We start from the raw sequence: 23,663 nt of genomic DNA on the forward strand, positions 1-23,663 counted from the left end.
GTCGTGTTTCACCACCACCCCAAGTTCACCCCTTAGCCTTTCTCATTTAATTGCTCTCCCGAGCTCTCAAGCAATGAAGGAGCATTTGCTCTTGAGTGAGTAGAGCTGTCTCTGGGTGGTTGTGGACCAACCTGCATGTGAATGTCCCAGGGCACCCAGTGCTGTCCTGGGCTCAGGCTTGGCATCGTCATCTTCTCATCGAGCGCAGCCAGTCGTAGATGGAGGTGACCTTCTCTCACATGATCCTTTCTCCTTTCCTCCATGACCGTTTCCTTCTGCACCTCGGCAGCATTTTTCTTGACTTTGGCCAAGACCACCCAGCCAAGAAATAGCAGAGTTGGGATTTGAACCCACAACTATTAAAGTTGCACAATCTCAACTTTGAATGCCTTGCTCTACATCCCCCTGCCCCCCAGTTATTGTAATATAGTAGGAGAACCATAAAGTCCACAGGATCAGCTGTTGCTTAATGCTATGGGAATAACAATACCCACCTTGAAATTACTGGAAGGATACAGTGAGATAATCCTAAACACAGAGTAGATGCTCAGTAAATGGGCAATATTGTTGATGATGAAAGTAGGGGCATGAATGCTCTCTCCTGATGTGCGTCTCCCTTGTGGCTTCTTTTACTTTTTAGCTTCTTCAGCAAGGTTTTCCGGATCACCAGTATTGACATTCTGGGCTGGGGTTTCTTGTGTGGAGCTGCCCTGTAGATTGTACTATGCTGAGCAGTGTCCTTGGCCTTGACCCACTAGATGTTGTGAGGAACTGCTGGTCTGTAGGTAGCTCTCATGAAGTACCTCTCTATATTCTACCCTTGCCCCCAGCTCACAGAAGATGATGTTGAAATCTGAGAATTCTGAGAACACAGGAAAGATCTTGAAGATTCTTTAGATAGCGAGTAGATTCTCCCTTTCCAGGATCAACGGGCCTTCATAATTAGTTTCTTTTTATACTTTTAAAAAAGATTTATTCATCTCTTTCTTCCATGAGAGAGAGAGAGACAGAGAGACAGTGACCCTTAACAGAGTGCCCATGCTATAATCCATCCCCAGCCCCAGCAATCCTTGGGTCACGGGCATGCGTGTGTCTGGCGTGTTCAGGGAGTGTTCAGGGACATCCCACATGGATGAACCCTCCCACGTGGGTCAGCCTTGCAGGCTTGTGTCACTGCTGTGCCACTGTTCAGCCCTCTAAATTGTTTATTTACTGTAATTCTACGCTCCCTGCCCCCCATCCATAGCTTTAGCCTTCCAACCAATTGCAGGATTTTTTTTTTTTAACAAATTTTTCCATAAAGTAGTAATAGTATCAGCTCTTTAAATTATGCCCTGTTTGATGAAAGGCTACTTTTTAGGATGATTTCAGACCAGTACAATTGCTGCTTGAAGAGAGCAGGGCTAGGGCCAGCAGATGGCATAGTGATTATGTTGCTGGACTCCCACATAGCCAACTGCAGTTTGAGTCCCTGACCCGGTGGCTTCAGAATCATGCTGGCACATGTGCATGCATACCCGTGATCTGAGGAGGAGAATGGAGAAGAGGGGATTGTGGAGTGGCCAATCACCAGATGCTACATGGAATTAGAGGACAGGTTTTAAATGCCTAGACCTTAAATCACAAGTACTTCTCTTTTTTTTTTTGAGAGGTTTTTCACTATAGGGTACATGCGCTTGCCAGAAAGAGATAGAAAGTGAGAAATCACCCCCAAGGGGGGGTAACCACGCCGCAATCCCTTTTCCTCCATTCTCCTCTCGGAACTTTGGGCACACATGCGTGTTGTGAGTTTAAGCCACTGGGTCCAGGACTCAAACCACAGTCGACTACATGGGAGTCCAGCGACATAGCCATTACGCTAACAGCTGGTCCACAAGTACTTTCTTCCGATTAGCACCATGCTTCTCAGTTCTGTCTGTGCAGTACACGGTCACTTGGGAGCTTAATAAGATTGGTGCTGCCCAGGCTATACTCCATGTCTGTCGGTCTCTCATTTATTTGGGCTGGGACGGCCCTGCTCATCATTCCTTTTTAAAAGCAAACCAGTGATTCTGTATTTTTTTAAGTTTGTGATAAGAGTGTGCGTGCTCGCTGGAGACAGCCAGAGAAAGAGAGTGAGGAAGCACCTCCAGGTGAAAAGGCTGTGCTGAAATTCTTTTCTCCTTCTCTTCCTTGGGGATTTTTGGGCATACTCGCATGTACATGCAGTGCTTTTTTCTTTTCTTTTTCTTTTTCTTTTTTTTTTTTTTTTTTTAAGAAAGTTTTCTTTTGGTTTTGTTTTGCTATAGGGCACTTGCTGGAGAGAAAGAGAGACAGAAAGTGAGAAATCATCCCTGGCGATTTCTCGACTTAGGGTCTAGGCATTTAGAACTTGGCCTCTAATTCAATGTGGCATTTGGTGATTGGCCACACCGTGATCCCGTCTCCGCCATTCTCCTCTGGGGATTTTGGGCATACATGCACACATGCAAGGCATGAAGTGTAACCCACTGAGTCCATGACTCGAATCGTGGTCAACCACATGAGAATCCAGTGATATAACCATTACACCATCCACTGGTTCACCCCCACCCCACCTCGGTGTGTTTTTCAAGTTGCCAGGTCCAGGGCTTGAACCATATGTCAGCCATATGGGATCCAGCTGCCTTAACCACCATGCCACTGGCTGACCCACACCAGATGATTCTCATATGCAAGTGTTTGGGTATCAAGAAAGTCACAGAAAGCTGTGATGACCTTTCTCCTCTAGTCTCCAGCCTCATCCTCTAATCTTGATATTATTTTTTAAAGTTTATTTTATTTCTTCTCTCAGAAAGACAAAGAGAGAGAGAAAGCACTTTCTCTGTAGAGAAAGCACCCTAACGTAGTGGCCCACCCCCCAGCCTCAGCCAGCTCTGAATCTTGGGTACATGGGTGCCTGGTGTATGTGGGAGGTCTCTGGGTGTGAACCTGGGACCTTCCCACGTGGGTCGGCCCTGCAGAGTTTTGCTTTTCACTGCTGCTACCATTCAGCCCCTAATCCCATGATTGTTTATGGGATTATTGCTACAAGGCCAGTTTAGTCATTTCTTTCTTACCATAGCTTTTTTTAGATGTGATTTTTATTTATTCAAAAAAAAAAAAAGAGAGATAGATTTCTTTAGCAACTGTATTCTGAAGAGCTCTTAATTGCTGTACTTAGAACTTCTAAACAGTGAACATTTGTTAAGCATCAAAATAGCAGAATGAGGGAGTTGGACCTTAGGTGACGAGGAGGGCTGTCACGTCGGCTCCCATGCGTGCCAGGGGACAGGGGCCACACAGATCCCCGATTCTGAGCACCATTAATCAGTGACCTAGAAACACTTCTATTTATTTATTTTTGTGTGTGAATAAACCATTCGCAATTTGTCTTGTACCCACCGTGGCACGTGTTAAACGTGGAGCAAGGCAGCAGTTCCCCACACCCACCCGCTCCCTCTCGTGTCATTGTGTTTCAAACCTCATCCCACCCCACCATCACACACTCACGTCATCATTTTTCAGAAGGGGTGCCAGTTTCGTGTTTAGACTGTGTTGTCACCCCAACATACGTCTTACATGTTGTGACTTAGATACACAAGTGACTCTTGAAGGACCAAGGACCTGGTCTGTGCATCATTTCGCCCTCCTCAGGTGGTCTGGGCCTGGTCCCCCAGCCTACCCTCCAAACCCTCCAAAGTGCAATTAGAAATAAAGAAAATAGCACAGGAAGCTCAAGGCCATGCCAAGCAATCCATTTCATCTCAAACAAAAAAGAAAAAAAAGTGTGTGTGTGTGTGTGTGTGTGTGTGTGTGTGGGTGTGGGTGTGGGTGTGTCGGGGGGAGGGTAGAAAAGAGGCTGGTAAGAGGTGTAGAACTTGGTTAAAATTTCTAACCCAAAGCGTGAATTTTAAGAAAGCATTTATTTCTGGGTTGCAATCCTACTTGCCCATTTCTGTGAATAATCAACATGCGATCTAACGTGAATAATAGCACAGAGCAAATTCAGCCCCCTGGTTTTTGCCATCTCAAGCGCCCACTTTAGGCCCGTGAAGCAGAAGCTATTTACAAAGTCGCAGGGGTAGTAACGATAAAAGTGACAGCAATGATAGTCATGGCTGACATTCACTGGGCCTTTCGGTGTGCCAGGCACTGGACCATGGACTTTACACAGGTTCTCTTTTAATCTTCACAAGAATGTTTTGAAGTAGGTTGAGAACTATTTCCATTTTACAGATGAGGAAAGTGATATTCAGAGGGGTTATACAGCTAGCGAGTGGTGGGGTCAGTTTTTGTTTTGGAGAGTTTTTTTGTTTTGTTTTTGTTTTTTTTTTTGCTATAGGATGCACTTGCTTGCTAGAGAGGAAGAGAGACCAAAAGTGAGAAATCACCCCCTGGGGGATGGCCACACCGCATTCCCTTCTCCTCCATTTTCCTTTTGGGTATTGGGCATGCATACACATGCACCTGACATGAGTTTCAAGCCTCTAGGTCCAGAACTTGAAGCTCTGTCAGCTCTGTGGGAGTTCAGTGATGTAACCATTACATCATATACTGGTCCTGCCAAAAGTTTTAAATTTTTTTTTAATCATTATTATTATTTTTTAATTTGACCAAAGAGAAACAGAGAGACAGAGAGAGAAAGTGAGAAAGCAAGCCACCAAGTCCAGGACTTGAACCACAGTCGACCATCTGGGAGTCCAGCACTTTAACCACCAAGCCTGTCTCTCTTCACCATCTGCCAGTCCCATGGGGTCAGTTTTGGAACAGAGAGGCATAAGGGTTGGCATTAACTCACTCGGCCATCCCATAGCATGAGTGTAGGTGGCTGTCACTGGGGTGCAGCGAGCCAGCACTGTCATTCATGCCAGCCCCTGTCATTGGGCTAGAGGCAGCTGGGAGAAGGGTGTCTTGCTACTGCTGGGAGCGGACCTCTCTTGGCAGGGTAGTAGATTGGGGCAGCAGAAAGCAGGTCTTCACCTACTGTAAGACCTGAATGCTCATTGGCAGCCAGCTCCTGCAGCCCTGTTACCAGGGCAACAGAGATGGGGACTGTGGCCCTCTGCCACATCCCTCTATACAGAAAAACCTCTGCCAGCTGTTGCTCTGGCCTTCCCCTTCACCGATCCCAGTGCTCACACTGGGTATTAAGCGAGACGGGATGCCCAGGATGAGAACTTTGCTCTCCACTCATCATTAACTGCTTCTAGGAATGAGGCCCAGCGTGTGCGTTATATATATGAGGGGACTTCAGAATGTTTACAGAAACATAGGTTTTCAATATGGGCTTATTTTTTAAAAAATAATTTTAAATTTTATTTATTCATTTATTTATTTTAATTTGACCAGAGAGAGACACACAGAGAGAGTGAGAGAGGGGGAAAGTGTGAAAGCAAGCCACCAGATCCAGGCATCGAACTGTGGTCAGCCATGTGGGAATGTCCAGCACCTTAACCACCACACCACCTGCTGGTCCCTCAATATGAGCTTATTTTGGTGCAAAAAAAAATTTTTTTTTTAAATTCACACATAGCTTTTTCATAACATACATTTACCATGAACTCTTTGAAGATCCCGTGTAGGTATGTCTTTTTTGTGGGAGGGCATTCTCTACCTCACTGTCAGGAAGGCATGCTGTTATTTTTGTGATAGTTTCTTGAGAGTTACATGAGGTACTTCAAGCCTGTCTCTCTTCTCCAGCTTCCTAGTGAGACCAACAGAAACCATCTGTTTTCTGGTAGGTGACTTAATTTCTCTGGGCCCTCAATTTCCTCATCTAGAAAATGAGGATGATTGGGACCAGCAGTGGCGTAGTGGTTAAGGAACCAGACTCCACATAGTTGACTGTGGTTCAAGTCCCAGACTTGGCTGCTTGAAACTCATGCTGGCCTCATGTGGATACATGCTCAAAATCTCAAGATGAGAATGGAGGGAGAAGGGATTGTGATGTGGCATCCCCCCTGGGGGGTGATTTCTCGCTTTTTGTCTCTCTGTCTCCCCAGCAAGTGCACATGTCCCTTGCCAAAATATCTTAAAAAAAAAAAAAATGAGGTTGATCAGTCTTACCTGCCTCATAGAGTTGTTATGGGGAGTGAAGAGTTAAAACATGTCTAGCATTTGAACTGACCCAGGAAGATAGCCAGTGCTTAGTAAATGTATGTGTTTCTAATTGCTGCTGTAACAAAGACCACAAACTCCATGTCTTACAACAGCACACATTTAGCATTTTACAGTTCTAGAGGGCAGCAGTCTAAAATGATTTCACTGAGCTAAACTTAGTGTAGACAAGGCTGCACTTCCTCTAGAGGCTCTAGAAGGAAATCTGCTTTTTTTTGCCTTTTCTAGCTTCTAGAAGCTGCCCACGTTCTTTGGCTCGGGAACTCTTCTTCCATCCTCGAAGCCAGCAGCATAGCAACGTCAAATATCAGACGGTGCCCTCTGCCCCCATTATAATATCTTAAAGAAAAAAAAAAAAAAGAAGTAGCTCTTCCTCTCCTCTGCTTCTGTCTCCTGAGGACCCTCATGACTGCACTGGATCCATGCAGATAATCTAGGACAGGCCCCTCATCTCAGGACCCTTAACTTCATCACAACTGCAGAATCCCCTTTGCCATTTGTGGTAACACACCACAGCTCCTGGGAATTCGGACATGGGCATTTTTGGCAAGGGAGCACAGGTGTTATTTGGTCTAGCATCATAAGCCTTAGATTTTTTTTTTTATCTAAAATGAAACAGACCCAAATTGGCTAGATTGAGGATGGGGGAAAAAAACAACACATTGATCTAGTTAGTAACTCGCAACTTCTAGTACATGCTTCCTGCATTAGCTCCATCCAGCCTCAGGACCTTTGCACCTGCTATCCCCTTCCCTGGAGCTTGTTTCCTTCTGCAACTTTGAGTGAATAGCTGCTTATTATCCGTCAGGTCTCGGGTCAATGTCTCCCTGTCCAGAAGCCCTCCCAGATCACCCTTGCCTAAAACAGGCCCCCAGCTCCATTGCCTCTGTCCTACCGCATCATCTTGTTTGCTTCTTTCACATCATCTGTTGTAACTGTTTTGTTTATGTGTCTGCCTGATGCGTTCTGTCTGCCCCGTATAGAATGTCAGCTCCAGGAGGGCAGGGGGGGACCTTGTCTGTCTGTTCACGGCTCCATGTCAGTGCCTGGAACAGAGTGGGTACCCAGTCCCTGCCTGTCAGGTGAGTAGGTGAGTGAAGCCCTGTCCAGCTCAATGTCAGGCATTTAATGCTCATGCTCCTTGGTGGCAGGAACTTTGATTGTCATTCCACCTTACAGATAGGTAGACGGAGGCTCAGAGGGACCGAATTGAGACTGATGGCAACCGAATTTGCACCTAATTCCACCTGCTTCCAGAGTCCTCTCCTCCTCCCTGCTTCTTGGCCTTGATGTCATTAGAAGCTGTTGAGCCAGCCTCGCCGGCAGCCACAGAGTGGGTGCTGACAGGCCCTACATCGGTGCCGGAGCTTCTGAACGCAGCTTCTCAGGCCCACCCATGACCACCTTGACGCTGGTTTTCCTCTGTCTAGGTCTGTTGTGTCTGGTCTGGACTCCCCTGCCAAGACTAGCTCCATGGAAAAGAAACTCCTCATCAAAAGCAAAGAGTTGCAAGACTCTCAGGACAAGTGTCACAAGGTATTTATTTTCGCAGCCGGCCTCCCTCCTTGCTCCAGGATCCTTCCGTCAGTATATGCCAAGGGATCCGCCCGGGGCCGCTGCTGGCACTGAGCCACCTGATCCGTAGAGAGCGAAGCACTCTCTCCCTCGCTGAAGTCGCACCTCCAGCAGCTCAGAGGGAGATGAATTCGGGCCTTGCCGTTGCCGTAAATCCATTAAGTCTTAACCAGAGGAGGCCCTGGATTTAAAACGGCCCGTTTCTCAGCATGACCCAGCCAGATGTCTGCTTCTTCCGGCAGGTGGCGTGGGTCCTCACCTGTGGCCGCGATGCATCCCATCTGCTTTGAGTGAGGCGAAGTCTCTCCTTCCTAATCTTTTAAAACTCCTGCTTATATCACCGCGGCCACTGTCTCGATTATCTCAACGTCTCTTAACACTCACTGCTCCTGCCCAGAGACAACCCTCTGGAAACTAATAAAAGTCACTGCTTGCCTGGGACTCCTAAGAGTGCAGACGAATAAATCTCTCCTTGCCCTGTCCTGGATTTGTCCTCTAGATCTTTGCAAGGAGATGGGGGGGATCAAGATGGATTTGGGATAAAATTAAAGTGACGTCTGCAAAAACCAAACCAAACCAAAAACCAAAAAAGCAAGCAGGTGAAAATATGATGATTGTGGCTTCCTTGCCAGCTGGGTGGTTAGAGAAGTGATCAAGTGTGAACCGGGACTTGAATGAGAGGAGTGACTTAGCGTTTGGTGACTGTCCTTAACGAAGAACTGCGCGCGCCCGGGAGAAGAAACAATGGTATTTCCATCCCCACTCTTGGCGAATTAGCGCTCGCCCAGACCACCAGGTGGTTTCGGAGGCGACTTGAGATTTGATTGCTCCTAACGCACCTCCACGGGCCCTTTTAACCTGTCGATGTGTTTATTTCAGATGGAGCAGGAAATGACCCGGTTACATCGGAGAGTGTCAGAGGTGGAGGCTGTGCTTAGTCAGAAGGAGGTGGAGCTGAAGGCCTCTGAGACTCAGAGATCCCTCCTGGAACAGGACCTTGCCACCTACATCACAGAATGCAGTGTGAGCCTTCCCCGAAGCCCTCTTTCCTTGGAGGCGGCACTTCCTGTTGTGTGTGTCTCATCCTGTTTCATGACAGCTCCATGAGGCACATCACAGCCAATGGCAGAGAGCAGAGAGAGGGAGAGGACAAAGCTAGGTCTGTGATTGGCAGGGTAGCAGGAGCCAGGTGTGAGCCCCCAAGAAACCAGGTTGGGCTCGTTTCCAGCAGGAGGTCTCGGTACACTGCTGCTCCTATAGAGCCTGGAGATGGGGTCAGCCATGACTGCAAGGAGTTCACAGGTCTGAGCATCTCCCCTCCCAACCTCTGTGGTCTGTATCATGTCCAACACACGATTAGCCTTGGGAACCAAGCTCCCAAACACGTACACGAGAACATCTTTCAAATGAAATCAACTTGTTTTTGCCTAGAGTAAGGGTAGCCATGAGAAAACTCAGCCTTTAATACCCAGACCCTCTGTCATTATTTACCATGTGACTTTTGTTTTTTCCTTTCCTTCACAAGAGTGGACTGTCTTCTCCATTGTCTCGTTAAATTTCTCATTCAGGTGTTTTTTTAATGTGCCCAATTCAACAGTCTTAAGAAGTTGAATCACACATTCTTACAGTTCCCCCCCTCCCCTCTCTCACAAGGGAGAGGAAATCTATAGAATGTGGCTGATTAAGAATAACTGCTATGTTTCCATTCCAGACTTGGGTGCCTTTCAGTGGTGGGTGAAGCTATTCAGCTATGTATTTCAGATGTATATTTCAGTGCCATTGAAGAATTGAGGGAGCCTTATGGATGAAAGGTGCCCAGGAAAAATAAGCCAGGAGGTGGAAGTAGACCATGCGGAGTCTTAAATGACAATTGGGCAGAGAATTAAGTCAGTGTTCCTTTGAAAGAAGCGTATATATCTGAGAATCCCCAAATAACTGATATTACAGAAAAGACTTTGTAGCTATCCAAACAGTGGTTGCAGCAGCGAAGGGATCTTTTTAATTTTTTAGTACTGGACGTGCAAGTAAGTATCTACTAAGACTAAGATGGGGATGGTGGTGGGAGGCAGGCTGATGCCCTTTCAGGCTGCAGTCATAAGGTCACAAGCTCAGGGTGATGTTTCTTTAACCAAGGGAGTTTTACAGGATGAAAACTGGAATCGGCAACCAACTGGATATTGTCAACTTTGGTCCGTCACTCGAAACCGTCCTGGTGTCTGCGAAGCAGCTTGCAGCTCACTTAATGAGTCTTTTCAAACAGCAGAATCCACAGGGCATCCCTATTAAAATTTTTGCTTTCCGCAGAGCTTAAAGCGAAGTTTGGAGCAAGCACGGATGGAGGTGTCCCAGGAGGATGACAAAGCACTGCAGCTTCTCCATGATATCAGAGAGCAGAGCCGGAAGCTCCAGGAAATCAAAGAGCAGGTAGGACTGCTTGCATGGGAGTAGGGTGGCAGCTGGCCGACTGGACCTCTAATTCCAGGAGAGGCGTGTTTGAGACACAGAAAACGAGGTGGGGAGAGGAGGAGAGAGACAGGTATCTAGGTCACTTGGAAACTAGATTTCCTATGACTTATGTAAGTCTTAGAGTGCTTGTCCCAGCTTTTTTTGAAGTCTGCACCCCATAATGTCTATTCTATATAGGTTTAGTGCAAGAATGGGCAGACTTCAGCCTATGAAGCACATCTGGCCCGTGCTCTATTTTCTATGGCTTGCAGGCTAAGAATGTTTTTTATTTATTTATTTTTAAAAAATTAAAGTACGCTAGAGTGTATGTCTTTGCTAAAGAGTGACAGAGAGAGATGGGAGGGAGAGAAAGCACCCCCTGTGAGGAGTTGGCCACACCACAATCCCTTCTCCTCCTGAGATTTTGGGCATGCGCACATATGCACCTGGCATGTATTTCAAGCCACTGGGACTCAAATCATGCAGTTGGTCACATAGAATCCAGCCCCCTTCACCACCACACCACTCGCTGGCTTCAAGAACTGCTTTTACAGCTTTAAACAGTTGGGAGAAACATGCCTCCTCAAAATATTTTGTGGCATGTGAGAATAATACGAAATTCAATTTCAATGTCTGTAAATAAAGTTTATGGGAACACAGCCACACTCATCCATTAACATCCTGGTTGTGGCTGCTTTGCCCCTACAAAAAAACAGAGGTGAATAGTTATTACAGACTGTGCCCCACAAAGTTGAATCTGCTTACTATCTGGCTTGTCATTTATAGGCAATGTTTGTCAACCCTTACTTTAGGTGGCTAGAAAAAAAATAAAAACAAAAATATTAAATATTTGATAGTGGGCCAGCTGGTGGCATGGCGATAAGGTGGCTAGATTCCACATGGCCAACTGTGCAGTTTGAGTCCCAGACCTAGTGGCTTGAAAAACACACCAGGCACGTGTGCATGTATACCTAAAATCCTGGAAGGAGTGAGTAATGGAGGAGAAGGGATTGTGGTGTGCCTCCACCCAGGGGGAGTTGCTGTCTCACTTTCTTTGTCTTCTCTCTCTCTCTGTGTCTCTCTGTGTCTCTCTCTGTCTCTCCAGCAAGTGCATTTGGCCTAGAGCAAAAATTCCAAAAACATCATACATAGAGAGTAGCTTTTTAGACGTCTTATAAGTTTTTGAGAGAAGCCAGCGTCATTCATAGTTTTACTTATATGAAGAAATATTCTAAAAGGAAAGTTTGGGCCATTCAGGCCAACTCAGAATTAACACGGCATATCCGACTGAAGAACGTTGTCCCTTCTGTGTTCAGAAAAAAGAACCGAGACCTTTAAAAAGCCTACTCTCTTTTTCCCTTTCTAAAATGGTTTTCTTTTTAGATGGCTCATTTTTATATCGCCTCATTGTTTCCTTTTTAGCATGATTTTTTTTCCTGTCTTTTGAAGAAACTGTAAATAGAAACTTTAATGAAGCGATGGCAATGAGAAATTGGAGAGCTGAATTATCAGCTGCCAGGCAACTCTCATTCACTTCGGAAAATCTACTGAAAACACTGATGGAAACGCACATTTTTGTCTCTGGGTAGCACAAACTTAGCCATCTGGGTGGTGCGAATGTAGGAAACTCCTGCAAATAGCTTGATCTATTAATTACGCTTTAAAGAAAGAGTGATCGTCTTTGGGGTTTTTGTGGGCATGATTTATCACCTTCATATTTTTACATTCTGGGCTAATATCCTCCTGCTTAGTAACACTATAAATAAACATGCATAGGAAACTGCAAGTGGACCACCAGGAGTTGGAACGGTAAAATACTAACCTTAGAGATTTTGAGGGCCACGCAAACCCTTTGAGAAATCCGGTTTGACTGTTGACTCATGGGTCCTTTTATCAACACAGCTTTTCATCCTAAAAATTCCAAGAGGTAAGGGTTCTTTTTTTCCTCTTAGTTCAGTGTGTTTGGAAATTTACTTTCGGTGATGTCCTGGGGAAATGAAAGCTTGTTTGGCCACCAGAGGGAGCAGCTGGTGTCCATGAGTGCCACAGAAACAGAATTATCAGGACATTTTGAAAAGGTATAGGCTAAAGACTGAGTTCAAAAGAACCCCTTTTATGATTCATAGCACAGTTGATATGCATGTGGCAGTTCAGATTTAATGGCTGCTAAAAGTTCCGCTGAGGAAAGGAAACTTCTCAGTTTCAGGTTTTATTTCTCATCGAACGGAAGATTTATTAGGATGACTTTTGGTAAGTTTTATGAGAGTAGAATGTTTGCAACAAGAAACAGCTCTTAATGCTTGCAGCAACCTCCCAGCATTTTGTCTGTAGCATATTGATTCCTCCCAGATTTCAGATTTATTCCCTTCTCGTCCTCACACAAGCTGATTGGCTGTACAGCTATTTATCTTTTTTTTTTTTTTTTTTTGAGATGTTTTTGCTATAAGGCATATGTGCTCACCCAAAAGACAGAAAGAGAAACAGAAAATGAGAAATCAGCCCCCAGGGGGGATGGCCACACCGCAGATCCCTTCTCTTCCATTCTACTCTCGAGATCTTGGGCACACACGCACACGCGCCCAGTTTGAGTTTAAGCCTCCGCGTTGGGACTCGAACCACGGTCGACTACGTGGGAGTCCAGCGACATAGCCATTACGCCAACTGTTGGTCCCCTATTTTTTAAAAAATATTTTGCTTCTACCTAGCTACCCCTTGGAGAGTATTTAGGCTTGGTTTAAAATAACATCAAGACGTCTCATGTGCTGGTTTGATTTGTACACCATTACTAGAAATTGCTGGTGGTCCCTTGCACTTCTCTTCTCAGAAAAGGAAACAAATGTGTCGGGCCCACAGACGTCATTCGTGTTTCAGGATTTCTGACTGGATGGGACCTTGCTTGTTACTTCCTCCCCACAAAGTCCTGAAGCTCTATTCAGAAAACTTGCTTTAAGTGGACCCCAAAAGTTGTCCCTCATTCTCTGTTCAACTCATACCTTTGAGGGGACTCAAAAACGTTTATGGACAAATGGAATTAAAGTAGAGTTTATTTACTGTCCTTCCTTCCTTCCTTGCTTTCTTTCCCTCCCTCCCTCCCTTTCTTTTTTCTTTTCTCTTTTAATTCCAGAGACAGAGGGAGAAAGCCCCTTCACCCCTGTAACCCACCCACCACCCCCGCCATGGGGTGCAGTTACACTGCAACCCTTTCTGCTTCACATCTCCATCCTGTCAGGATTTTAGACATGCACGCACGCACATCTGGTGTGTTTTTCAAGCTGTTGGGGCTGAGATTTGAGTTGCAGTTGGCCATGTGGGATCCGGCTCCCTTAACCATTAGGCTATGGGGCCAGCCTCTGAGTTTATTTTGATACAAACAATTGTTGAAATTCACGCTTGCTTTTTGGTTTGTTTGTTTTTAATAATGTGCATTCCCATGAACCCTTTGGAGACCCTCCTCATACAAGTGATTCCATGCTGAGGTACCATAGCTCTCTCAGTTGCCCTTGGAAACAGACCTGATTATCTTTTCTCAGATTTTTCCTGAAGCAGGGATTTGGTTAGCTATTGGATTTACAGGATTTTCTTAAAGTATCCAGCATAATCACAGAGGATCAACAAATGAGTTAGAATTCCTTTTGATGCTTGCAGCAAGCTGACTGCCCTCAGAGCTCAGAGAGCTGACAGAGATGTTGCCTGGTACTTGTTTTTTTCCCTCTTGGGTGCTGACAGCTCGGGAAAGAGAGATGTCGAGGGGAAGAAACAGACATTCTGTCCTCGATCTCAACAAACCACAAAAATGACATTCCCCTCTCGCTGACATAAATTCAAGAAAGAAAAGGGAATTTGAGGATAAAAGATGCCCAAGACTTTCTTCTAGTTCTTTCCTTTTTTTGCAGTTTAGTGTTTATCCCTGTGGGCAGTGCTAGCTTTTCCACTGAGCACAGCGGGCACAGTATGTAGGACCAGCTGGACTCCTGGGGGCCCATAAATGTTTACCTTTTTCAATCAGAAGAAAAAAAATGAGCTTTTAGGTCAAAGACACTATTTTCATAGGTTATTTTAGCATTTTTGTATTTACAGGAATGCAATTGTAAAATGTAACTTTTAAGATTTTTTTTCCTGAGATTTTTGTTATAGGGCACATACACTCGCTAGAGAGATAGGTAGAGACAGAGAGAGAGAGAGATGGTGACAAATCACCCCCTGGAGGTGTCATGCTGCAGTCCCTTCTTCTCCATTCTCCTCTTGGGATTTTGCCATGTAAGCACACGCACCTGGTGTTTTTTCCAAGTTGCTGGGTCTGGGATTTGAACCATGGAGTTAACTATGTAAGGTTCAGCGCCTTAACTACCATGTCACCTGCTGGCCCAAGATTTCTTTTCTTTAATGGAGGAGAGGATCACGGAAGAATCAATGCCCAGAGCCATAAGACACATAACATGGCCCTGGCTAGAGGACCTTGAAAAATCTCCAGGATAGGATGTGCCATTTCCTATCCGGCTCACCCTCCACTGTGAGTTCAGGTAATTGTGAGCGGGTTATAAAGACCTTTGGCTATATGATCTGTCATCATCTGCTTGGTGCACGTTACCCAGATAACCTGCATGCCCCATGATTGCTAGGACTGACCCTCCTTAACTGTGTGCTTTTGTTGGGAAGGAGTGAAGTAAGACCTGTGCTCTACTTCAGGCTCAATTTTTATTTTTTCCTTCTCTTCTGATACAGAGAGGTGTGCTTTCTTGAAAACTGTCCAATTTGTGTAAGAACATCACTTCCTTTTTAGTGCATCTGGGGGAAATCACCTATGAAAACCAAGTGAAAGATTTACTTTATACCTTGATATTAAAAACTTAGAAGTTGCAATTCATTGGTTTAAAAAGAAAAAACTCTTGCTCAATTGATACCTCCCGCACCTTGGGTTAGATAAATGTGCTTGTTGGGAACCAGCAGTTAGCGTAATGGCTATGTCACTGGACTCCCACATAGTCGACCGCGGTTCGCGTCCCGGACCCGGTGGCTTATAACTCACGCCGGGCCCGTGTGCGTGTGTGCCCAAGATCCCGAGAGGAGAATGGAGGAGAAGGGATTGTGGCATGACCATCCCCCCTGGGGGGTGATTTCTCGCTTTCTGTTTCTCTGTCTCTCTCTCTGTCTGTCTGGCGAGCGCACGCGCCCTATAGCGAAAAAACCTCCCCCCCCCAAAAAAAAAGATAAATATGCTTGTTCACAATCCTGGTTCTTGTCCTTCATTATACTAACAAAGAACATTTTTATATCTTGTTCCAAAGTTTCCAAAACCGTGGTCCATTTCTTCTGGTAAATCTAACTCTGAAAACCCTTTCATTCAAGTGTTTGTCTTGATTTTAGAAATTCATTTGGGAAAAGGTCGAGCCGCTTGGATCACTTGAAAGGATTTACTCAAGGGAGCAAGATAATTCTCACCTTGGAATTTTGCTCACCAGTTATTTTGACCAGAGTCAGTATTTTGTGACTCTTCCAAATTTCAGGGTGACTTGCATTGCAGGAACGTTGTTAAGTTCATCATTCAGTTTTGGGTCCAGAAAAATTAATGGTGAGAAACTGACATGATGAGTTTCACCTTCCCAGATGCTTTCCACCGAGATTTCCAATTATCCTCTTGTGCCGTCTGAAAGGTTAATTTTAAAACTAGTACCATATCTAATTGTGTTAGAGGCACACATGACTTCTAAAGGACAAATCTATATAGATGATTACCCTTGGAGGAAAACGAAACGTAAGCAGTTTATCCTGGTTGCTTAAAGAACATCTCTTCTGGCCCTCCTGTGCTATGCCTTCAGGTCCTGTGCATATTGTGTGGTGGTGTTTGTTTAAAGGATTTTATGATAGGCGGTTGCATTCCCAGTGGTTTTTACTAATGATACACGTTCTGCATTACAGTATTTAAAGGTTTAATGTTTATTTTTCCTTTCTCGTTCCTTTATTTTCTCCCCACTTTTACCGAGTTAATAGCTTTTTCTTGGTTCATCTTTTTTGTTTTGTTTTGTTTTCAGGGGTTTAGGCCTCAGGTGCTTATGCTTGCTGGAGAGAGACAGACAGTGAGAGGGAACGAGAGAAATCACCCCTAAGGTGGGATAGCCACACCACAATTCCCTCTCCTCCCCTCTCCTCCTGGGATCTTGGACATGTACGCACACACACACACACACACACCCGGCATGATTTTTCAAGCCACCAGGTCCAGGACTCAAACCACAGTTGACCTTATGGGAGTCTAGCAATATAACCGCTACGCCATCTGCGGGCCCTGGTTCATCTTTCTATTCACCTTCTTTTTTCTTTTTGAAAGCATTTACTTCTTCTTTTGAGCCAGTGAGAGAAGAGAAGGAGAGAGAGAGAGAGAGAGAGAGAGAGAGAGAGAGAGAGACAGCATCCCCATTAGGGTCCTCATGCCATGGTTCACCCCAGCCTCACATCATGGCATATTCATGTCTGATGTACTCAGGGAGGTTTCTGGATGTGAACTGAGAACCTTCCCACAAGGGGCAGCCTTGCAGCATAGTGTTTTACCTCTGCGCCACTACCTGGCTCCATAGCTGCCCAATTCTAAAGTTCCCCTTTATTCCATTGCCTATTCTTTAGGAGTACCAGGCTCAAGTGGAAGAAATGAGGTTAATGATGAACCAACTGGAAGAAGACCTTGTCTCAGCAAGAAGACGGAGTGATCTCTACGAATCCGAGCTGAGAGAGTCTCGGCTTGCCGCTGAAGAATTCAAGCGGAAAGCAACAGAATGTCAGCATAAACTGATGAAGGTGGTCAGCCGTCCTCCAGGGGGTGCTTCTGGGGCAAAAATCATAATCTTAACAAGAAATGAGCATAGGTTGGAGAAAGAATGGGATACTTTGGAAACTCCTGATCTCTATTTGTAGATGACGACCTTATTGTTATTTATTATCGTTACTGTTTTAGTCACGGAGAGCAAGAAAGTACAAAAGGTAGCGCTGGCTATAATACTCTTCGGCTGCTGAGATTTCCCAGTGTGCTATATCTTTTTAATTGCAGGCTAAAGATCAAGGGAAACCTGAAGTCGTAGAATATTCCAAACTGGAGAAGGTATGTGTTCCATGATTGATTTTACCGTTTTGGGTAGATAGTTGTCTCAACGTTACTCTCGGGGTCAGTCATTGATTAAGAATACTCTTGCAATGACGATGACTGGAGAACTCTCTTCCTGGCTTATTTGGATGGTCTGTCTCTGGGCGACCACGTTCAGCTTTAGCTGTGGTTCTGAAAGAGACAAAAGACACCTCGTTTTCTTGTTACACATGCTCACCGTTAGCAAATAAGCCTGGACACTTAGGAAAACTATGACATTCCTTGTCTTAGATGCTGGGTGACTTGGGTTCTCTGTTACTTATATGTTGCTGCTGCCTGAGAAATAGTCTATATGGAGGTTTGCACTGGGTCATTCGAAGGCTTCTCTGATAGACCCCTGTTCTTCCATTCCATTAGTAGGTTCTGGGGAACAAAAAGACCCCACAGAGACCTCAAAAAAAAGATTGCAATAAATATAGCAAAACACTAATGCTGATTTGTTTTTTGCTTTATTTTAATTATAGATCAATGCTGAGCAGCAGCTCAAAATTCAGGAGCTCCAAGAGAAGCTAGAAAAGGTAAGCCCGAGGTGATTTTTTGGGAACTAATCCTCTGTTTCTAAATACCTTCGTTTGCCTCATCCTAGAGTGCGAAAGATGAAGGAAGCAGAATTAGTCACCTAGCACTGAAGAAAATGTAGGGGGAGTGAGCTATTACCTGAAAACTTTGGAGTTCTGAATCTACTTTTTCCCTTTGAGACATGTCAGCAGTGTTTATTTTTAAAAACTAAACTGCGTGAAACTCTCAAGTAGAGGTTCTAATTATACTATGACAGAACCCAAGAGGCCTGCTTCTTTCTTCTCTGGGGCCCAGGCCCCCTATGTTACACATTTTTAAAGAGAAGCAGGGGCCATAAATGACCCATACTAATTTCTGTCAGAAATTCTGTGGGTAGGACTGGCAGGTAGCATGGTGTTTAAAGGCGCTGGATTCCCACGTGGCCTACTGTGGTTTGAGACCTGGACCTGGTGGCTTGTTTTCTCACTTTCCCTTTCTTTCTCTCTCTCTCTCTGGTCAAATTATAAAATAATAACAAATGAAATTAAGTAATTCTTTTTTTTTTTTTAGAGGTTTTTGCTATAGGGTGTGTGCACTCTCCAGACAGAGAGAGACAAGGGAGATGGCCATGCCGCAATCCCTTCTCCTCCATTCTCTTCTCAGGATCTTGAGCACGCATGCACATGCGCCCGACATGAGTTTCAAGCCACCGGGTCCAGGACACGAACCGCGGTCGCCTATGTGGGAGTCCAGTGACATACCCATTACGCTAACTGCTGGTCCCATAACTAAGTAATTCTTAAAAACAAAAAGAAAGAAACTCTGTGGGGGTAGCATCCTGCCTCATGGAAAGTTGGAGAACCCCTTGGTCCTCTTGTGGTTAAGGGTGGTGGGTTTATTTTATAGTGTGCTACAGAGTTTGCGTGAATGGCCCTTTATTTATTTTAAGTGTTTATTTTTTAACCTCTCCCAACTTTTATTAACATGTAATTGGGAGGGGCCAGCAGGTGACGTGGTAGTTAGGGAGCTGGACTCCTACATGGCTTACTGTGGTTTGAGTCCCAGACTTGGTGCCTTGCTTTCTCACTTTCTCTCTCTGGTCAAATTAAAAATTAATAATAATAATAATAAAATTAAATAAAATAATTACTTAAACAACATAGCTGGCAAATAAAAATCATACATATTAACTTTATACAAGATATTTTGATATATGAAGGGAGGGTTCTTCAAAAAGTTTGCAGAAAATGCATGTTTTGAAAAACTGCATGGATTTCAACAATTCTATGCAGTCTCCTGCTGTGTATACATTGTGAAATGATTAAATCACATTATTGGACATGTTCATCACCTCACCTAACTTATTTATTTTTGGGGTCAGAACATTTAAGATCTGACCTCTTGGGACCAGTACATGGCATAATGGTTACATTGCTGGACTTCCATGTAGTCAACTGTAGTTCAAGTCCTGGACCCGGGAGCTTAAAACTTATGTTGGATGTGTGTGCATGTATGCTCAAGATCCTGCAAGGAGAATGGAGAAGGGATTGCAGCATGGCCATCCCTACTGGTGGGGAGGGGGTGATTTCTCACTTTCTGTCTCTCTGTCTCTTCAGTGAGTGCAGGTGCCCTATAACCACAATCTCTCTCTCTAAAAGAAAATCTGCTCTATTAGCAATTTTTAGTTGAATACTGGAAACATTTAATGAAAAGGGTTTTCCCTCTCATGAAATAAAATCAATAAACTAGAAATTTTAAATTAACTGCAAATTAAAAATATAATAACTTCTCAGGCTAGCAAATGATGTGGTAGTTAGGGCACTGGATCCCAACGGCAACTCTGTGGCTCAAGTCCCAGACTAATGGCTTAAAAGACACACTGAGCACACGTGCATCCAAAATCCCAAGAAGAGAGTGGAGGAGAAGGGACTGTGGGGTAGCCACTCCTACTAGGGTGTGATTTCTCACTTTCCCTGTCTCTCTGTCTCTTTCTGTCTCTCTCTAGGGAGTGCATGTGCCCTAGAGCAAAAATCTAATAAAAAAAATTAATTTCTCTGGTACATTTCAATTACTTAGTGGCCACATGTGGATAATGGCCCTCCTGTTGAACAATGTAGCATTGGGAGTTGGAGTTTTCTTGTGGTTTCTACTGAAATTTTCTTTTTAAATTTTATTGATGTGTTCCATGAGAGAGAAAGACAGAGAGTATGAATGAGAGAAAGCCACAGGCACCTCCCCAACTGGGTCTTCATACCACGATCCACCTCTAGCTTCAGCAAACATAGATTAAGGGCATATGTGCAGGCCTGGCTTATACAAAGAGACCTCGGGTTGTGAACTTGGGACTTTCCTATAGGACCTTGGTGTTTTAGAGCCCTACAGTACCACTATACCACCATGGCTGACCCTACTTTTAAAAATGTTCATTCAAATCAAGTTAAGTGTGAAGTTGTTGGTCTCATAAACTCCCATCTTTCCCTCTATTGCTGTAAGAGCTATAGTATAGTTCAGACCCAAATAAATAATTAACAAATACAAACTTTAAGAGATTTAGCTGTTTGTTTGTTTTAATGTGGATTTGCATTTTTATTTAAAAACTACTGTTTGTCATGAACAATTTGGCTGTTGTACTCTTTGAAAGGTATCTGTTGGGGGGGAGAGTTTATAGCGTTTATCTCGTTTTCTTTTTGGAAAAGTAGTAAAAATTCTAAATAGGAAAATTGGCAGATGAAATAACTGAATAAGGAGAAGAGGTAAATATCGATATATAAATTCCTGGGTAGACCTTTTTGTTTGTATTCCCTGCATTACATTGAATCAAAGATGTTAGTGATTATCAGACTGTACCTCAAGAAAGGAAAATACATGAATTTTAATTGTAGCATGTGTTCCAAATTCAGTAATAATAAAAAAGCACTACTGGGACCAGCAGGCAGCATAGTGCCTAAGGCGCTGGACTCCTACACGGTTGACTGTGGTTCAGGCCCCGGACCTTGGGGCTTGAAAATCATGTGCGTAGGTGCCCAAAATCCTGAGAAGAGAATGGAGGGAAAGGGATTGCAGCGTGGCTATCCTCCCCGGGCGGTGAGTTCTTACTTTCCCCTCTCACTGTCTCTCTCTGCAAGTGTATGCACCCTATAACAACAACAACAAAAAAATCCTTTAAAAAAAGAAGAGATGGATTACAGGATAAAATGAGTGGTTTGTTTTTACTTTTCCTTTTTTATGATAGAGAGGCACGTGTGTGCATGGAAAAGAAAGGGGGTGAGAAAACACTGTCAATTGGATCTTGTCGGGTCTTGATCCCCTTTCCCTCACGCTCTAGTTCCTCAGGATCCTGGGTGTCGTGCATGCGTCTGCCATGTTTTCAGGCCAACCAAGGCTATCTGACTGTAGCCAGCACAGAACTTTCAGCCTGTAGGAGATTATGTTTTATTGCTGTGCCACAGAGAACAGGCCCTAGAATGAGGGTTTATATATTTTGAAAAATGAATATATACATGAGTATACCTGCTCAGTGTTATCTGCGTTTTCCATTTAGGATATTGCCACCATCTTTTTTTAAGAAATAATTTTATTGTAATTCCGACTTTACGTATAATAGTTGTACATACTTGTGGGGTACAGTGTGGTTTTTCAAAACATGAATACAACATAGAGTACTCTAAGTGGGGAAATAAACATCCCCAACATCTCCAGCATTTATCATGACTGTTGCACACAATTCATCCCCATCTTTTTTTTTTTAAAGAATTATTAATTTAATTTATTATTTTTTAATTTGACGAGAGAGAGAGACAGAGAGAGAAAGTGAGAAAGCACTCTGCCAGATCCAGGACTCGAACTGCGGTCAGCCATGTTGGATTCTAGCACTTTAACCACCACGTGCCTACCAGCCCCTCGTTCCCATCTTTTGCCACGAGTATATCTGGCCATATATCTCCTGTCCCTTCTTTTGGCCTAGGCTGTAAAAGCCAGCACTGAAGCCACCGAGCTGCTGCAGAATATCCGCCAGGCCAAGGAGCGAGCTGAGAGGGAGCTGGAGAAGCTACAGAACCGCGAGGATTCCTCCGAAGGCATAAGAAAGAAACTGGTTGAAGCCGAGGTGAGGAGGGAACCTCCAGCCCACCGGGCTGACGCCCACGTGAACGTCCACGACCAGCCTTTGGCAGTGCCAAGGGAAAGAAAGCGGAAAACCAACACTGCTGATGTTTGACCAATCTGCTTTTTCCTTTTGAAGTTCCCTTTGAAACTTGAGAGGCCTGGAAACATTTTCCCCCAAAGGGAAAGAAAGATTTGTCACAGCAGCTTCCAGTAGAAAGATGTCTTGATAAAAGCTTTTCCTTTCTGTTTGTTTTCCTCTGACCTACTCATCTGGGATAATTTATATGTATGTAGGTTAACTGTAATTCCATCTCCAAGTTTTTCCTTTTCTTCCCTCTGTTTTTCCTTGCCTTTTCTCCCAACAGTGTTAATTACATGTTAATTTTCAAAGCCTCCCCTATCACCTGTGTGTCGAAGACTCTCAGATCTGTATTTTGGGGCCTCTTCTCTCCCTCAAATTCTTTGTTGTTGTTGTTGTTGAAACCGTTTATATAATTATACCAGAAATACATGAGCACCTTCTCATTTTGACAAACTTAAACAGTAAGAAGAACATAGAGTACAAAGTGACACCTCTCCTTTCCTCCCCTCTGCCTCCCCAGCCTCTTGGTGTTTCTTCCGCAGAGTGGGTGTGCCACAGTCGAATCAACCCTCCTCCTGTGGCCGGGCCTTTGCTTTTCTCTGTCACAGTCTAATTGTGACTGTCCTGGCACCTGTCTCTTTGGGGCCATCTTCACCCACATTGCAGGCTACTGCTCCCCTGACCTCCTGACTGGTCATCCACATGGTGCATCCGATTTAGAATAGAACTCGGCATCTTCTCCCCACCCTCCGAACTGGTTTCCTTTTTTAGCTTCCTCAGACTGTTCAGGGCCACCCTTCTTCATCTGGCCACCTCTGACTTGAAACCGTGGTGTCATCTTCTTATCCTTAGACCCTGCCATTCTGTGAGTCCCTCAGTCCTATAAATACAGCTACCCCCATCTCTCCGTTCATCCCCTGCTTGCCATTTCTGTAGCCCTCCTGCTTGCCAAGGTCCTGATCCCCGTAGCTGAGCAAACACAATAATTTCTTGACCTTCTGCTTCTAGTCTCTCCTTCCCTCTAACTAATCACTCCATCTAAGACTTATAGACCCCCATGTACAAGGTCCTTAGCACCACCCGCACTATCCCAAACCTTCCGGGAGTTTCCCGGATGCACCCGATCTGGTACACGAAACTGAGTCATTTGATCTATAAATGTTACACCTTAACCTTCTCACCTGCTGCCCCCTAACATATTCTATGCTGTAGCCGTTTTAGGTGTCACCTGGGGTATACCCTGGCTCTTGAGTACCTCTGAGTTTCTGGCAGCGTGCTTCCCTTGTGTGAAACATCTTCCAGTCTCCTGCCCTCCCCACTAAAAACCACCCGTACCTTCCCTCTGCAATGCTTACTTCTCTGTGTCTCCTCCACTCCACTGTTCAGCCAGAAGTCTTCCTGCCTGCCTGCAACCTCCCACGGCCCTCTGCACCTTTTGCTTTCTGGGTCTTTCTCCTCTTAACCTTTATTATTGTTTATTTGTGTTTTTGTCTTCTGTTTCCCAAGGGTAGGGATGATGTCGTCTTCCTCTCTATGTTCCACAACGACTAGTGTGGTACATTGCAGGTAGTAGGTGCTTGGTAAATATTTGAATGAATGAATGCACTCTTGTAACCTACACCAACGAGTGACCTGGATTATAGAGTCTTATATTCTTTGCTGCTGCTCCGGTTGCCTGGGACTTTTCTTCCCGACTTGAGTATATGCCTC

At 44.6% G+C, this 23,663-nt stretch overlaps 1 protein-coding gene across 4 annotated transcripts in view; it reads left to right on the plus strand.

The window, feature by feature from the left end:
• Positions 1-23,663, plus strand: part of CIT (citron rho-interacting serine/threonine kinase) — a 205,091-nt gene that overhangs the window by 90,278 nt on the left and 91,150 nt on the right. For all 4 annotated transcript variants that reach the window (XM_006151544.3, XM_027773085.1, XM_027773086.1 and 1 more), the window contains exons 11-17: positions 7,548-7,653; positions 8,572-8,715; positions 9,997-10,116; positions 16,756-16,926; positions 17,177-17,227; positions 17,734-17,787; positions 21,732-21,872. In XM_006151544.3, the coding sequence (XP_006151606.1) occupies positions 7,548-7,653; positions 8,572-8,715; positions 9,997-10,116; positions 16,756-16,926; positions 17,177-17,227; positions 17,734-17,787; positions 21,732-21,872 (787 nt within the window). The remainder of the gene's footprint in view (positions 1-7,547; positions 7,654-8,571; positions 8,716-9,996; positions 10,117-16,755; positions 16,927-17,176; positions 17,228-17,733; positions 17,788-21,731; positions 21,873-23,663) is intronic.

Source organism: Tupaia chinensis, unplaced genomic scaffold (genome assembly GCF_000334495.1).
Source record: "Tupaia chinensis unplaced genomic scaffold, TupChi_1.0 Scaffold000320_1, whole genome shotgun sequence".
Classification (NCBI taxonomy): domain Eukaryota; kingdom Metazoa; phylum Chordata; class Mammalia; order Scandentia; family Tupaiidae; genus Tupaia; species Tupaia belangeri.